Source organism: Equus caballus, chromosome 6 (genome assembly GCF_041296265.1).
Source record: "Equus caballus isolate H_3958 breed thoroughbred chromosome 6, TB-T2T, whole genome shotgun sequence".
Lineage (NCBI taxonomy): Eukaryota > Metazoa > Chordata > Mammalia > Perissodactyla > Equidae > Equus > Equus caballus.
The window spans coordinates 56,604,311-56,622,850 of NC_091689.1; the positions used below are offsets into that span (position 1 = coordinate 56,604,311).

Consider the following 18,540-nt stretch of genomic DNA (forward strand, 5'->3'; position numbering starts at 1 on the left):
GCAGAAGCTAAGACCCACATCTCTGATTCTTAGATTGAGCCTGCTTTTGCTGCGCCAGCACTTGTCTTCTCGTTCCACGGCAGTACCTGAGAGACCACAGCTAGGCAGAGGACAGTGCAATCAGAATGGACTTTAGCGTATATTTTATGGTCTCCTGATTGTGTTCTGATGTGTTTAAGATGTCTTAAATTTTTTCACTTTGCAAAATGAGAGTATAGCTTTAATGTTCTCCCCATAACAACAGCAAAATGGTCATTATGTGTGGTAAACGATATGTTAACGAATCTTATTGTGGTAAACATTATGCAATATATATGTGTACCAGACCATCACGTGGTACACCTCAGCTTACACAATGTTATAAGTGAACTATATCTCAATAAAGCTGGAAAAAAAAGTTTGAAAAGCATTGCTATACACTTTACTATTTGAAGAAGTGCTATATTGAAACCGTGAATCACATACTAATTTTTAATGAATTTGCTACTGGTTCAGAAGTACGGCCAAGCATTGTATTTTAGGTTTATTACCTGTGTTAATTTTTAAGAACATATTCAGCATTGACTAAGGAGTAAATACTGCCTTACTTGAAGAAGGATAGGCCATTTGATGGTACTGGAAGTTTCACCATGTGTTTATAGCACGTGTGTCTTCTGAGGAAGCATAAAAGGATGGGAAGAAGATGGGACAGTGATCTCTGGGTAAAGATTTGAGAGGCTGGATGTTATCACTCACAAATTCACCTTTTTCCCAATTTGTCAAAATCTGACCCTACTCCAGAGCATACAGTTAGCTTAGATCTTAGCAGAGTGTTTTTATTTAAAAAAAAACTTCCAAACAATTTGCTTGACATGGCCAGTTGTACTTACTAATGCATGCTGACAGAAATGGCCCATTTCTCTTAGAGGGAAAGAAGCAGGTGCAGAATTAACAGTGGTAGGATGCTGAAGACATTCATTGCTGCAATGGGCAGAAGAAATCCATCCAAATTCAGGTTGGAATTCATGGTCTGCGGATAATATCCTGAAGGAATCTGTATTTGAGGGGGAAGCAGCCGTGCTTGAAGACAGTGGTTTAACTTTGGAGAAAGCATCCTGCAGCATAAGCCTTGTTCCTTGCATGAACTCGGTGACAGATTAGCTACATAGTCCCCAGTTCTTCAAGATTCCAATTATGAGCAGACACAGGGCAGGAGGAACTCCATTTAGCCTATTGAAAACACACCCGATTCTTTATGGAGGAATATTTTGTCATCTAGTCTATCTTCTTAATTTTCCTATGAAAAGTAAAAGTGGCCCCAATTTTTTGCTTAGGGTGGCACAGAAGAAATCAAATAACTTAATTTCTACATATAAGCAAATAAACTTTTTTTTGAACCATGAAACAAAAACCAATAGAAAGTATTAAGAATGTTTGTTTACACCTTGATGAAAAAGAGCATTAGGCCAGAGTAGATCCTTTAAATAGTTTGGTGGCAAAATATATAGGAATAATTTTTTCCCAAGAGGAGTGGCCCCTAAGAAGAGTGTTGAAAGATGTTACTTGTTGTGGGCTATGTGGACTCCCTGGATTGGTCTCATTTCTAACATGAGTTAAGTAACATTGGAAAATGAGAGAAAACATACTGTGTTTACACTCTTCTTTTAGATTAATTGTGTGCTACTAGTGGACCACAAAGGAAACTATATGAAAATAACAAATAATAAAGTAGCAGAAAAGAAATGAAAAAAAAATAATACTCTCTACCCCACCCCAAACCCTCAATATAGTGGTAGAATTTCTTCATTTTTAAAATAACTCCAATACTAACTAAAACCCCAACCCTAACTTGGAGCCTCTTCACGTATTCCAAACCTCTTGTTAGTAGGTTATGACATCAGAACGAAAGCACAGTGTCACAGGAAAGGGGGCCTCTCCTCTCTTTTCTAGTTCAGGAGCTTTGTTTCAATCATCACATCCTCATCATTACCATTGGTAGCACATATATTTCTTTAATTCCCAGTGGCTCACAAAGCTACTGAGTGACTTGAAGAGGAAGTCAGTCTGAGTCTCGTCCTTGAGGAATGGAATCTCCAAACTATATTTCTTACAGTGTATGAATTACATCAAGATTCCTGCCTTACCACCATCCTGGGAGAGTATTCCTGCTCAAACATCCAAATGACAACTTCTTGTGTGAAACCTTCACTAATTCCTTCTTTTTTATCAGCTGTTCAAATAGAGAAGGTATGGGGAGAATCAGTCATAAGTTAGCACGGCTGTTAACAAGCCCAGCACTCTTCAAATGAGCCTATTGCCATGTTAACTGCCTAAGCCTAGGAGTGGACCTCATTTTCACTGAGATTCTTTCTATTTATATAAAATATGTCCTGACGATAATTTATATTCCAATCTTTACTTTGACCCTGAGGATTGTAAACAATAATTGTTTTGGTTGGGTACTGTAGCCGCCCCTGACACAGGAAGGGTTAATAATCACTGGAAAAAGCTTGCCAACAAACTGTGACCCGGAGGTGAGAAGGCCAGTTAGCCAATGACGGGTAAGACCCCCTGGGGGGCAACCTAAGCCAGGCGGCGGCCGCCCGGGGGCACAGATGGAGAAACGATATCGATATCGGGAGCAAGAGGGACCGTTGCCTAAGAGACCTTGCCTGCTCTGAGATAAAAATATAGGAGCACAGCAACAACATGATAATATCAAAACAGAGGCCAAGAGAGGGCTCCTTGAGAAATCACTAAGAATTCTTGGCATTCGCTAATTACTTCATCCAGAACACCTGTGTATGTTTAACAGATGTAAGCTATGTATATATTGAAACGCTGGTTATAATAAACTCAGAGTGGCCATCAGCCCTCTCCGCATCTATCCTGATGTGTACATTGGATTGCGACACCGACATATGGTGACCCCGACGTGATCCAAGATCGGCGGCATTATTGGTGAGTAACGATATGGGGGAATTTCAACCGCCTTTCGGCGGTCCGCTGTGAGAATGATGGGCCAACAATTGGCGATTCAGCAGAAATTATACTTTAAGACACTTCAGCGGCTGCTGAAGGCGATTTCAGTTTCGGTTTCTCCCGCCGAGTCACAGAGGATATTGCTGGCAATATCTCTAAGCAGCCGTGACTTGGCGTCAAGAAACTCGAAACGGGGCACACTCTCCAGTGCCCCGAAAAACCAAATTTGGGGAGCTCTCAATCAGCAGGCCGACTCTATGTGAATGATTTAGTGGCGGCCTCGTCAGGAAGTGCCGGAGTGGATCTCACGGCTTCAGAGACAGTCGTCATAGATTGTGTTGACGAAACTTTTCTTGTTCCTACCAATGTATGGGGACCTTTACAATCAAGATATTTTGGGCTATTAATGGGATGCCCTAGCTCAGCTTTGAAGGGCTTAAACATCATTCCCGGGGTAATTGATGCTGACTATCAAGGTGAAATAAAAATCATGCTCCGTTTATCTAGTTATTATGTGATAGAAGCTTTTACGAGGATAACTCAGTTGGTATTAATACCTTACTTGTCCCCTGCTCACGCCTCGATTTCAGTTTCGGTTTCTCCCGCCGAGTTACAGAGGATATTGCAATATCTACACATTGCCCCTGGTTCCCTGAGGATGGCACCTTGGACATTGAGTTGTGGGAAAGGGCTGGCAAGGCACTAAAGTCTCGCTTTGAGCATGGCCTTTTAAAGGATGTACATATCTTAACGACTTGGGGAACAGTACGTACTGCACTGTTCCTTTTGTGGGATCTATCCGATGAGGAAAACTCGGCCTCTTTACCCCAGCGCCCTTCAGGCAAAGCTGAGGAGGCGCCGCCACTGCCTCCTCCGCCTTGCTCGCCGCCAAGAGACTCTTTTAAAAAGGCTGTTAGTAAGTCTCAGACAAATTTTGAACAAACGTTCTCAGACGATGATGATTTACCATTCCCCCCTCTTTTAGAGAGGCGTTTCGCCTTCAAGAACCCTCCTGTCTTGCCTACTGCTCCTCCTTGTACTCCACCAGCCCCATATGTTGATTCCAGGCAGTATAGTGTGGTTCATAATTGTCTTCGGGAAGGATTAAATCGTGGAGATCCTGATGTTTTTTCCTGTGCCTTCCCCATGATGGTCAATCATGGGCGAAGAAAATATGAATCCCTTCTTTTTGGGGTGTTTAAGGAGCTGAAAAACAGCATTAGAGAGAATGGAGTGCAGTCACCTTTCACTGTTGGGATGATAGAGGCACTGGGAGCCAGTTATCGTATGCTACCCTGTGATTGGCTTTTGCTCGCAAAGACTCTTTTGTCGCATGCTGAATATACTCTTTTCAGGTCTGAGTATAACGAGATATCTGTATCCCGATCTATGGATAATCTATCTTTAAACCCCCCTCTCCCAATCAGTGCCGACATGTTACAGGGGGTCGGCCAATATGCGACGCCTCAAACACAGGCTGAGGCAAATGGAATGTTGCATAGACAATGTTCAGAGGTGGCATTAGCAGCCTGGAAGGCAACTCCTCCTTCAGGGGCAGACAAAGCCACCAATTCCTTTGTGAATGTTTGACAAGGGCCAAAGGAGCCATACATAGAATTTATTGACCATCTCCAGCAGACAATTGAGAGACAAATAGCTCATCCTGAAGCAGCTCAAATTATCGTGTTGAAAATAGCTTTTGAAAATGCTAATGCTGATTGCCAGTCTGCTATGTCTCACCTTAAAGGGCGAACTCACACCTTAGGGGATATGCTGCCAGCGTGTCAGGAAGTAGGAATTCATAGCCATGTGGCCAAAGTAATGGCAGCAGCGTTTTCGCAGCTGCCCAAAGGTGCTTTTTGATAATGCCTGTTTTAAGTGTGGAAGACCTGGACACCGTGCAAAACAATGCAAGTCCAGTCCAAAAGATATCCCTGGTAAAGGAGGGCCAGCTGATATTAAAAAGCCACCTTCTAAACCATGTCCTCAGTGCTGAAGGGGATTCCATTGGGCAAATCAATGTTGCTATAAAATTAATGTAGATGGTAATCTAATCAACCATGACTTGGCGTCAGGAAACTCGAAACGGGGCACACTCCCCAGTGCCCCGAAAAACGAAGTTTGGGGAGCTCTGCTGCCAAGAGGGGGTCCAGTGGCTCCGGATAGGCTTGCCCACTTGACCTCCCCATTGGCCTAAAAAGCAAACCTCTGCATCTGTACAAGGTGTAGGGGGGCTTATGACGCCTGAGGGAAGTGATCACGTACTCAAAGTCAGAGGACCTGAAAACAGAATTGCCTTAATTACACCCTACATTCTTCCAACTCCATACTCCCTATGGGGTTGACAAATAAAAATGGCAAGCAATAGGATATATTGGAGTATATGAGGAAGCCATTGGATATAAACCTAATTCGGCCTGACCTTGTTTTTCCAAAAGGGCCTGACTGTGGCCATTGAGCATGCATTGTATATCTGCTTAGACATTTTGAGATAAAGGTGCAACTTCCCTCCCCCTCCCAAGGTTGGCGTCTCCTTAAAGATTAAGCATCTTTCTTTAGCCTGGGAACTGATTGCAGCGCTCACCTGTGACTGCCCAGCTCGAGGCAACAGACCTGCTAGCCTGCGGGGTTCACTGAGACAGCAGACCTATCTGCCATTTCCATCAATGGCTGTGCCGACAGAGCAGCCTCCTGACTATTGTAAAAGGGACATTTCAATCATATGTGAAACATACTCTTTGAGGGTATATAATAACCACCCTGTGTACCCCCACTTCTTTGGAGTGCTCTGTTCCTTTGTGGAAAGATTCTCCCGGGTTATAATCCTCAGATTTAAGCTCAGAATAAACTCACCCAAATTTTCATTTGTAGATTGGTTATGGATTATTTTCCTCTACAGGGATGAGATTTGCTTTCTCAATGGAAACTATCTCTAAACATTAAGCCTTTTTCCTAGGGGCCGCTGATGTTATTAACATTCCTCCCATACCTATTCAATGGAAAACTACCACGCCTGTATGGATAGATCAGTGACCCCTTCCAAAAGAAAAATTACAGGCTTTAAAGATGCCAATACAGGAGCAACTAAAATTGGGCCATATTGAACCCTCAATTAGTCCCTGGAATACCCCAGTATTTGCGATAAAAAAGAAATCTGGAAAGTGGAGATTACTCCAGGACTTAAAGGCAATTAATGCTGTCATGCAACCTATGGGGGCTTCACAGAAGGGATTGCCAAACCCTTCTTTAATACCTGAGAATTGGCAAATTGTTGTTATTGACATTAGAGACTGTTTCTTTTCTCTACCTTTGTGCGCTGCTGATAGGGAAAAGCTTGCATTCACTGTCCCAGTTTATAACAATCAAGAGGTCCCCCAGAGATATCAGTGGAAGGTCTTGCCTCAGGGCATGAAAAACAGTCCTACCATATGCCAACAATTAGTAGGAGATGTGTTATTAACTTTTCGAAGCAAATACCCTACTATACAACTTTACCATTATATGGATGATATTTTATTAGCAGTGCCAACTAAAAATTTTTCATTAACAGCATACCAATAATTAATTGAATTGTTAAAAGGCAAAGGCCTGCTTATGGCTCAAGATAAGGTACAGTTTACCTTCCCCTGGAAATTTCTAGGATTAATGATTGATAGACACCTGGTAAAGCCATGCATTCCCTCTATTTCCATGCCCAATACTTTGACATTAGTTACATTGCAACAGCTTTTAGGAAATATCAATTGGATACGTCCTTTTCTTGGCATCCCGACACATTCTCTGAGTCACTTGTTTTCCTTGCTACATGGTGACTCTTCCCCCTCTTCTATGCGCACTCTTATCCCTGAGACAAAACAAGAACTAAGCCTAGTAAACAAGGCTCTGACCTCCCAATTTTTAAATCGCTTTGATCCAGAAATTCCTTTATGCCTTTATGTGATAAACACACCTAAAAGTCCTGCTGTTATCGTCTTTCAAAAAGTGGGCAAGGTTATAAAATGCTTGGGGTGGATATACTTGCCCCACACACCAGCTAAGGTACTCTATACATATTTTGATGGAATAGCAGAGGTTATTCAAAGGGGATGTTTGCGGTGTTTACAATTGCGAGGCGCTGACCCTCAGACCATTTTTTTTTCACCTTGCGCATCTTCTCAGTTTGATCATCTCCTCAGTTATCTCTTCCCAACCTATTCCTGATGCCTTAACTGTGTTCACTGACGGCTCCGGAAAAACCAGAAAAGCCAGTATAGCTTGGTTTGCTAATAGTGACTGGCAGACCAAAGTCTCTCATGGACATTCAACTACTCAAATTGCAGAATTGGCAGCTGTGCACATTTCCTTCTGTTATCGCTTCTGTTGGCACTCTCTCAATTTCTTTTTGCATCGGCACATACAAAGAATAGCGCTAAACAAGTCATTCGTCATTGGCTTGCTATATTTGCTTTTGTGGGGTCTCCTACATGCATTAAAACTGATAACGGTCCCAAGTTCTCAGCGCAAATTTTCCACCAATTTTGTGCAAATTGGAATATTATCCATAAAACTGGCATCCCCTATAATTCTAGAGGACAAACTATTATTGAGTGATGTCATAGAACACTGAAGGCTGCTTTACAAAAAATGAAAGGGGGAAATGAGTATTATAAGAATGATCTGCAAGGTATTCTCAATCTCACCTTATTTACTTTAAATTTTCTGAATCTAGCAGAGGATGGCACATCAGCTGCAGAAAGATATATGGGTCAAACTCAGAACCATATGGCCCAACAAAGGCCGCTTGACACACATCTGTTTTGACACAATATCTTGGCAAAGTGTGGATTAAAACATCCTTATATGGATATCTGGGAGGGCCCTTTTATGGTTAAATGTGGGAAGAGAGGAGCTCTTTGTGTTTTGACAGATAAAGGCATTGAGTGCATTCCATCAAAACGTACACGGCCTGCTCTGGAATAACCGAAAAATGGACAAACGGATAAGTAAATCAGTTTTTTTCTTTTTCCTCTTTTCTTCTCTAATGCATGTTGAGGTGATTTCAGAGCATGAGAATCTCACATATTGGGCCTTTATTCCTAATCCTCCTCTCTCTACTCTGGTTACTTGGTGGCTTGCCAATCCCCCTTTGTCCTCTAATGATTCTGATTGGACAGGAGGAACCGGGGTACCCCGACAACAACATACAGGCCTGCACCAAAAGGAAGAAGAACCTCTGGTGACGTATGCTAACAATTCACCTTTTTTGTATGGTTTATTAAAACAAAAGCACAACATGTGTCGCCTTTCAGGAACAAATGTATTTTATTACCAACCTAAGAAAGGACAACAGGCAGCCAATGTGACATACATTACTGCTATATCAACATCTTATGAAGACAAAAGTAATGTCACACAAGTTCCTTCCATCCCGATTTGCCATCCAAAAACTGATTGGTGTTACAAACATTACTCAGTACAGTGGTCCCCTTGCCGTACAGCATATCCAAGGTGGGGCAACATCTTTGGGGCCAACGTACTGAATTAGGGACCTCATGGACATCTTCTGAGTGACAGTCATACTTGGGCCTTCAACAGATCAAGTCAGAAACCTATAACATGGAGCGAACACAGCCTATCTGGACCCCTGTTACAACTATCTCACAATGAGACAGTGTGCAGCCCCCTCACAAAGGAATATGGAGGGTTGGGTTGCCTTTATATCACGACAATTGTCCCATGGCAAGTATGGGAATGAAACTGGCAATTATTTACTAACATTGGTCAAAAATGTTTCTCATACCCTTATGATTTGTACCACCCATCCTTATGTGTTATTATGGGGAAACAGTGTCCCTGCTATCCAAGAATCTTCTGGTATGTATGTGGTTAATATTTCTCCCCCACATTGGTATTCTGATTGTTTAACACACTATAGTGTAACCTCATTGAATGCGACCTATGTAATGGTGTTAAAAAGAAGAGCACATATTTGGTTACCTGTTGGTCTAAATCGGACATGGTCCGAAGAGCATGCTCTACATATCCTCCTTGAGTCCATGAGAAAATTATGCCCTAAGCGGTTTTTGGCTACGCTAATCGCGTTCATTGTGTCCGCGGTGATTATCATTGCATCAGCTGCTACAGCTACTACTGCCTTGGTTAACAGTGTTCAAACAGCCCATAAGATGGAGTCCGTCTTGGTAAATGTCACTCAAGAATTACAGACACAGGTGGATATTGATAAAGGGCTAATGTCAGGATTGCAGGCATTAGAGGCAGCAGTAGAGTGGCTGGGAGAGTAGCAAAATGCATTATATATGCGTATGAAACTAAAATGTGACTGGCAATTTACCATGCAATGCGTTACCCCCCTACTGTATAATAGCTGCCTGACATCTTGGCAAGAAATAAAAAAACATTTACAGGGGGCATTTAATACCTCCCTGGCCAATGACATCACTGGGCTACAAGCTCGGTTAGAGAGGCGGTTACAAGAAGTACATAAGGTGTTCTCTCAAAAAATACTTTAAGACATTGAAAATGGGTTACACTGGCTAGAGCCCTCCAATTGGTTCTCAGGCCTCAATTTACACATATTTGTTAATGCTGGTGTGATTTTGATATTATCCATGTTAATAGTTTATGTTTTACGTCTGCTGTGCTCCCTGAAAAAACAAAGTCAACAAGAGCAAGCATTGGTTATGATGGGCCTTCTGGTCTCAGCACAACATGATGCCTTCCTTGCTTTAAAAAACAAAAGGCAGGGAAATGTAGCCGCCCCTGACACAGGAAGGGTTAATAATCACTGGAAAAAGCTTGCCAACAAACTGTGACCCGGAGGTGAGAAGGCCAGTTAGCCAATGACGGGTAAGACCCCCTGGGGGGCAACCTAAGCCAGGCGGCGGCCGCCCGGGGGCACAGATGGAGAAACGATATCGATATCGGGAGCAAGAGGGACCGTTGCCTAAGAGACCTTGCCTGCTCTGAGATAAAAATATAGGAGCACAGCAACAACATGATAATATCAAAACAGAGGCCAAGAGAGGGCTCCTTGAGAAATCACTAAGAATTCTTGGCATTCGCTAATTACTTCATCCAGAACACCTGTGTATGTTTAACAGATGTAAGCTATGTATATATTGAAACGCTGGTTATAATAAACTCAGAGTGGCCATCAGCCCTCTCCGCATCTATCCTGATGTGTACATTGGATTGTGACACCGACAGGTACAGATGGCAAGAATGAAGGGAACATTAGCCAGTTCTGCCCTAGTTCAATAAAATTATTAAGCACGTATCCCCCAATCAGAGGAAAGTGAATGATGTGTTTTAAAAAAAAGTGCCAGCAGCAGAATTACTCTAAGACTGAAAGGCTCCCAGCACAACTTGGAAGTTTCTGTTACTGATTTCAAATGAGAATTATTGTTAATAGGAATAAAGTTATTATCGGCATGAATCACAGACACAGAAACCTGTTAACTTAATAATGTGGCAAACGTACTATTAATCTTTAGTGAAGCAATATTAATATATTGCCTAATCTAAGAAAAGGCTCCAGTGTCTTGAAAGCTTGAAATCATTTCTGCTTCTGCCTCAAGTTCTGAAATCATCCCCTTTTAAAATTTTAAATACTTTTATTTCACATAAGCCTCTGAGTATTCAGAAATAATTGCTGTCAATAGAGATTCATTTTCACCTTTGAATGGCCAGTAATGTCAAATGGCAACGTCATTGGCCTTCATATCAACATATTTTAAATGTATGTCTTGGAACTGAAGGTCAATAATGGCTACTAAATTTAAAATATGGAATTCTATGATGTTTTATTCTTGGTACTTTGATTGCCTTTATACTGGTGATTATTTCATCTGAAGGCAAAAATCGAATTCCAGCCTATCTCAATGGAAGTTCCTTTGCCTCCCTTGAGTACATTTGAACCATTTTCTTTGAAGTTTCTAGCACAACACTAGTATATATAATTTTGGAAACTATACAGTCTGTATCAGGGATTTTTAACCCAGCTGCAAGACAGGCATTGTGGGTAATAGCAAAGTATGGGAGTTGATATGAGTCCTAAATTGGGATGGCTGCTCTGTCATATATTAGGAGGGTGACATCGAACAAGTTGCAAGTTACTTAATGTCTCTGAGCCTCGGATTAAGGTTAACAGTATCAGACATATAGGCTTGCTGTGGGGATTAAATTAGATACTGTGAAGTCATCTTTTAGAAGCTGTAACACGTATAGGTGATCAATAAGTATTAGTTTTTGTTCTTTGCAATAAACTGGGCATCTAGATTTGGTGAGATGCTTAAAAATTAGTTTATCAAAATTTATTGTAATTTATATCAAATTTAAAAATACATGACGGTTTGCAGCGAAGGATCCAATTTAGCCAAAAGAAATGCCAGATGTCACTGCATTATGAAGATAAAAAATCAGTAATTTGTGCTATGTGCACACAAGGTTCAAGGCTAGCTATAGACCACTTAGTAATTTTATACTCATTATTAATTTCTCCGTTCTAAGATGCTTTTATGATATAAATGATCATTATATGGGTAATATTTTTGTGCTTTTGTGCCAGCTATTGCTATTGTGGAGTCGAGGGGGAGGTTGAACCTGCTAAGTCAGTCTAGCTTTCATATATTGTTTAGAAGAAGGGTTGGCAAACTTTTCTATAAAGAGCCAGGTAGTAAATATTTCCAAATATGGATTCTATTGGAACTACACAACTCGGTTGTTTTCATGCGTAAGCAGACACAGTACAACGAACAAATCAGAGTGGCTGTGTTCAAATAAAACTTTATTTACTTATTTTGGAAAGGAAAATTGGCCCTGAGCTAACGTCTGTGCCCATTCTCCTCCACTTTGTACGTGGCATGCTGCCACAGCATGGCTTGACGAGCAGTGTGTAGGTCTGCACCCAGGATCCAAACCCATGAACTCAGGGCCATCAAAGCAGAGCCCGCAAACTTAATCACTACACCACCGGGCCAGTTCCTAAATAAAACTTTATGATGGACACTGAATTTTTAATTTCATGTAATTTTCATGAGCCACAAAATATTTTTCTTCTTTTGACTTTTTTCAACCACTTAAAAATGTAAAAACCTACTTACCTTGAAGTACACACAAAAAAAGGCAGTGGGCTGGACTTGGCTTCCAGACAGAAATTTGCAGACTCCTGGTTTGGAGGAGCAAGCATTGTACTAAAGGTCAAGAGTTCTTTCACAACTATTCACTGTGTGACCTACCCGACTTCTCCAAAATCATTTAATTTTCCTGAGCCTCAGTTTCCTCTTCAACAAATGAAGTAATTGAGTAAATTAATCCCTAAGTTTCTTTTCAGCTTTATTGTTTTATGATTTATGAGTAGAACTCACTCATTAGCTTTCTAATTTCTAAGTTGAGGTTAGCAATGAAGATAGTCCCAAATTTCTTCAAAGACTTTTATAATCATTGATATTGCTTCATAAGTAAGTTAGTCTTTGACGCTTAACCACGTTAAAATGTTTTAAAAATCACATATATTTATAAAAGGTACTTTAGACTTAGTGCTTTCTTTTTGACTTCTCCACAGCATAAGGACTGATTCACCAAGGAACTAAGAGTAGGTGGGGAGAGAATCACTTGCTCATTAGGACTTATACTTAAGAGCACAGTGGAGGTGGTACTCAAATCAGTCAATTTAGCTACTTGTTAGTACCAGTTTTTAAAGGCTTAATGAAGGAGGAAGGCAAAATGTTTAGCTAAGGGAAGGTTGGGTAATTGTCCATAGAGCCTATATTTTCATGCCCTACTCTTATGCCTTACGCCTGTGCACCCTGAAGTATTGTCTGCCCCTCCTGACAGACATTTATAGTTCTACAGGAGAAACAGCATACGCAGATTCTCCTCAGGTATGCCTCTGCTTGACCCCTCTTAGCTCTTGAAATTACAGGCTATAATGATTAGAAGCCTTTATAGGATAACTGCCTGACAAAGTGTATGGGAAGCGCTTGCTGGGGTGAAAACAAACGTTTATTTATAATGTTAATGTGCAATCATTTGATTGTTGTGGAGGTAGTGTTAATTATGCTTCCTTACCTGCATAATGCACATTCTGTGTAGGAGCTGAGAAATGAAGATAGGGAGAAGGGTGAAAAACAATTTGTGTCTTCTACATGGAGTTCACTGTAGCAGCCACCATTTTTTTCCTTGGCATGGTCTAACCAGCTTGTCACGCCTCTGCCAAGATGGCAATATCGCAGACAGCATGTTTTCAGTGCATTAACAAACACCCTAAAGGTTGTCAGGAGGGAGCAACCTGCAAATAATTGGAGATATTATGTATTAGTAAAGGAATTGTTCTTCAGTTTTCCAAGATGTCCATCAGAAAGACAACAATTGCAAGGATAAAGGGAAGTAAAGTGACTGAGAAGGTTTTAGCACCTAAGGGGTTGAATTCAAAGGAAGAAGCTTCTGACAACGGTTCTGGCATCCTGGTGACCAGCCCAAGGTGGTGCCTGACAGCTGATGTAAAAAATGAAAAAGGTAAGATCAATGGGAACATATTAAAAAGGGAAGAAGAGTAACAAAATAAAAGACCAAAGTAAAAGATTTCAGAATCTCTCAGAAGTCTCTAACTTGAACTCATTAATGAATAAGACAACTTGGACTTTCTTTTACAGCCTTAACACAAAGAACCGATCCTATTTTTTAACGTAAATGGTTATATAAATAATCCTCACTTTACTTGTCAGGGAGAGGATGGTTTCTTACTTTGACATGGAGATGAAGGGAAACATAGTCCCTGCTTTGACTTTATCCTTGAATTTCAGACATAAGATTAAACTTTGAACTCTTCAATGACTTTGTACTTGTTGATAGTGTCACTCAAAGTTCAGATTGCATTAGTTGGCTTTTGACTTTTCCAGTAGCTTCCTCTGGGGTTATGTGGCTGTCGCGTTAGCATCAGAAGCATTTTATGGCCTTAGAAGCTTGCAGTCACTTACTGCTAGTGATTTGCAACCTCATTGTTGTTCATTTTATGACCTTTCAGATTCCACCTTTTCTTTGACTCCATTAGGACTTCCTGATACAATGACAGATTAGAGACCCCCATTTAGTTAGCAGTTCAGCTGTGCCATCATAATTGTTACAATTTTTCATAGCACCCCTTTTGACCAGATAAATATTTTCACAAATTATATAGACATCAAACCATGGTTGTAGAATAAATGGTATAATAAATGTTGAAAAGTTTGAGTTTCTCCAAAGAAGGCCAATAGAGAAACTCAAAGTATAGTTTGATGGTCATTTTGATTATGTTCAAGTTTCCTGTGATAAAATTCCAGGTGAAATGCATTCTAACCAAGTTCATTTAAATGTCATAGAGTATTGGCTTTTATTTTTAAATAAAGAATATTTATTAATATTTCTTTTTATGATTATAAAGTGATTATATTGACTTGATCTCAGTTGTAATAGAACTATTATGTCAGCTTTTGATTAATTGAGGAAGCTGGAACCCTCAGAATTGAATATGGAGCCTTTAACCTCTAAGTCACTGAATCAAATCCAGCCCAAATTGGTAGTGACCAAGAATGATTACAACGATGGCTCTTTGGTGGCCTCTATGAAGTGTATTTAGGTCAGGTGGACGTATGTCAGGATAACTGCTGACAGAAGGACTCATATCTATAGTTACTACTGCCTCTTCTTAGTCACTATTGCCAAACACACATGAAAGGCCCAGGGACTGAGAAAGCCAAGGGTGCAGAAGCACCCACGAGTAGCCAAGCTTTGTATCTCTTAGAAAGAAGTAATAAGGACTTCTCTTTATTATTGCTATTATGAGACATTTCTAGCTATTTAAATGAGTTTACTTAAGGTTTTAGTAAGTTGAGAACTGAGAATGTTTTCATGAACAGTCTAGATACTGAATTTGAACAGGTCTGGGCTAGGAGCTTAACTTCCTGACCTCTGCTTATGAGCTTGTCTCTGTTGCTCATCAACTGTTCTCTGCTCTGCTCTTGCAAAACAGTGCTGTTCAGATAGTAGGGTTGTTACTGGCATCGTTACAACTTACTCTATGCTTTCAAACAGGCTTTATTACGAAACGCTAACTATGTGCATGGTGAAAGACTATTGGCAAAGAGATTCTCCCCAATTTCTCCTTTACTTTTTAAATTCATTATATTGAATATAACGTTTTAAACTCTCTATTCCTTTTTTGTATAAACAAATCACTGTCTGTTGCAAGATAAATTTGAATCTGCTTTTAATTCATGATAAATTTAATAATTTTATTGAACAGTTAAATATCATTATTGTATTATTTCTAAAGGAAAGTAGCTTAGATTAGTGCTTCTTAAACCAGCTGTGTTAAAAGATCAGTTTTTTAAAAAAATTTCTCAACAATTATGTCAATACATTTGTGAAATACACTAAAAATGAAATACATAAAGAATAAAATAAGACAAAGGCAAACAAAATATGCGTTGATATTTTTATTATTAGATTCAACAGATGAAAAAATATAACTTTCCATAAATATTTCTCCATGTTTTCTCTCAGTGTCTGAATTTATTTGTCTGCATATCGGTAACAAAAAGTCCATTGAGCAGCCCTGCTCCATGGATCAGACTCTGAGTAGCACTGGCCAAATTGAATACATACTCTGAAACATGAATTTATTTAAACAAGTAAACTTGTATCTGATATGGGGATATGAAGCCACAAAAACAAAACTGTTAAGAACAAGAAATGATTAAACATGAATGAGGTCTAAAATTTTAACTAGCACTGAGAGTGTACATAATTGATGCCAAACAAATGTGAATGCAATCTGTTATTCATTCAACATATTTATTAAGTACCTATTATGTGCCAGGAACTTTTCTAGGACTTGAGAATATAGCAGTGAAAAAGACCTACAAATCCCTGAGTTTTTTTTCTGGTGGGGGAGAGATTAAACAAGCAGAAAAATAGTATGGCAAGTTCACTGGTGGAAACAAAATGGACTGATAAGATAGAGACCCATTGTGTGGTAGGGTATAGAGGAGCCCTAAAGAGTTGAAATTTGAACTGAGAATTGAATGACTGCAAGTAGGTAAGAAGACGTGGAGGAAGCATATGCCAGACACGTCATGAGGTAGAAATGAGCTGGGAGAGGTTCAGGAACAGTAAAGGCCAATGAGGCAGTGGCTCAGTTAGAAGAAGATTGGAAGGAGACGAGGTCCAAGAGTTGGTCAGGAGTCAGACTTCACAGGCCAAAGCAAGGAGCTTGGAGTTTATCTCCAGTGTTATAGGAAACGACTATGCAGTTGCTGGTCTGGTGGCGCTGTGGTTAAGTGCACACGTTCCACTTCAGCAGCCCGGGCTTCGCAGGTTCGGATCCTGGGTGTGGACTTGGCACCGCTTGGCACACCATGCTGTGTCAGGCATCCCGCATACAAAGTAGAGGAAAATGGGAGCTCAGGGCCAGGCTTCCTCAGCAAGAAGAGGAGGATTGGCAGCAGTTAGCTCACGGCTAATCTTCCTCAAAAAAGAAAAAAAGTTTTATGCAGTTCAGAGATATCATATTAGGTAAATGTTTAAAAAGTTACTCTAAAACTCTTATAGCTGTGTAGACAATGTATTTTAGGGGACTAGAGAGGAAGTTAGGGGACAGGCAAGAAGTTGTGGTGACTTGGACATATTAGTAGCAAGGAGGAGAAGTGAACAGAATATGTTTCTGAACAATCAATAGAATTTTCTGACATGGGGAATGGATAAAGAAATGCGAAGATTTGATAATACTACATTTTTGTCCTTTAAACAATGGGGTGATGGTGACACGCTGAGGTGGAGAAAACAAGAAAGCAGTCAGTTTGTAGTTGGCTGAATCAGGAGTCGAGTTTTTGTCAGGTTAATTTGGAGGCGTCTATTAGAGAACTAAGTGAAAATGTCAAACAGGAAGTCACATATATGAGTTTCAAGGTGAAGAGAGAAGTCAATATGAAATTGAGTGTTTCTTGTGTCATTGGCATTAAAAGGCATGAAACTAGAGATTACTTAAGGAAAGAGGATGGGAAGAGAAGACATGAGGTCCCTTGAAGAAATCCTAGGGCCCCCTGTCAGTTAGGAGAGTATCAGAGGAGAAAAGTTAGCTTAGGAGACTGAGAAAGAGTGGGCGAGGTGCTAGATGGGTCGTAAGTCAGAGGGAAAGAAGGGAGGGCAGTAACAAAACTAAATTGACTAGCTGGACTGAGAGGGAGCCAATAAGCTAGTTAGAGAGGGCAAGAAAAGGAACTGTATAATAAGGTGTGTACCCAAGGGGAGGAGGCGTTGTTCCATCAAACCACAGAGTTCTCACTGAATGTTAGGAGGGATATCCTATTGAAAACATCTGCATCTAAATATCACACCACCTCCTTGGATTAATCCATTAGACTTAATAGAAAACTTATGCCTTCTGTACAAATAATTTTGGGTGTCATGTAGACTCAGGCTTAAAAAAAAATCCATTGTCATTATAATTCTCAAATTGCTTTTCTGCACCAGGAGCAGAAATGAGAGGTTGAAAAAAAACTGGAATGAAAATGCAACTGAGACTTCAAGCTCCACTTTAAATGTGCACGGCAAACACACCAGGCGTGCACATTTTAAAATAAAACAGATGAGCTATTTTAAATGTTTTATTGCAAAACTTAAAGATTGTAGCTATTACTATTTAAAAAAAAATATTAGAAAGCAATTTTTCTATTCTTTGTACCTTTAAGTCCTTGGCTCTGATGTTCTGCTCCTCTGACCTTGATCTAATCATGAATATCTATGCTACTTAATTATAATAAAAAAAGCCTACATTGCACTCTAGATGGTAGATGCACATTTTTTCTTCTTTGGTCACCTGCCAGTTCTCAAAATTATAGCGGTGGGAAGAAATGCAAATGAAGGCTGTGCTTGACAGCTAAACATAATGGAATGCATGGTCCACATTTGAAAAGTTACCTTAAAATAAAAGGTAGCATATGAAAAATCATTTCTTTAAGGTCACCTATGGCTTTGAATTACAGCTTTGAGGAATTTCCAATTTAGTCATCAGAAAGAAAGAAGCCAAAATAAGGATTATATACTTTGCTAGAAGGAAGACAGAGTTTACTTCATCATAGTTGGGTGATCTTATAACTTGGAAATAGAAAACAAAACAAAAAACAACTCCAGAATATTCATTTTGTAGAGTATTGTGTAAAGTACACCACTGGTGAACATTTTCTATTATAATTTTACTTGCAGCTGATAAAATGTTTTCTTGTAAATGTCCACAGAAAGGTTACCTTATCACATGTTAAAATATGTAACACATGAACTACAATAGGCTGGCAGTAAACAGAGTTGATTATAAAGATCTGTTATTTGAAGAATTGTATTTCTTTATTCAGCTGAGTATATTTTCAAATAGGAGATTGGGAAGTGAATGGATGGCTGCTGCACAGCTATTTAGAAAATCGGAATCTAAAAATTATGTATGTACATATGTATGTATATATATTACAAACACGCAGAATTATTTGATAATTACACACTCCAGAAAGTGCCAAAGTGGTCTTTCAATAAACGTTTATACTTTACATT

At 39.8% G+C, this 18,540-nt stretch overlaps 1 protein-coding gene across 1 annotated transcript in view; it reads right to left on the reverse strand.

Moving 5' to 3' along the window:
* SLC15A5 (solute carrier family 15 member 5) overlaps positions 1-18,540 on the reverse strand; it is a 93,926-nt gene that overhangs the window by 51,921 nt on the left and 23,465 nt on the right. The window contains 4 exon segments of the mRNA XM_003365157.3: positions 870-922; positions 924-1,033; positions 13,030-13,094; positions 13,097-13,249. Of these exon segments, the coding sequence (XP_003365205.1) occupies positions 870-922; positions 924-1,033; positions 13,030-13,094; positions 13,097-13,249 (381 nt within the window).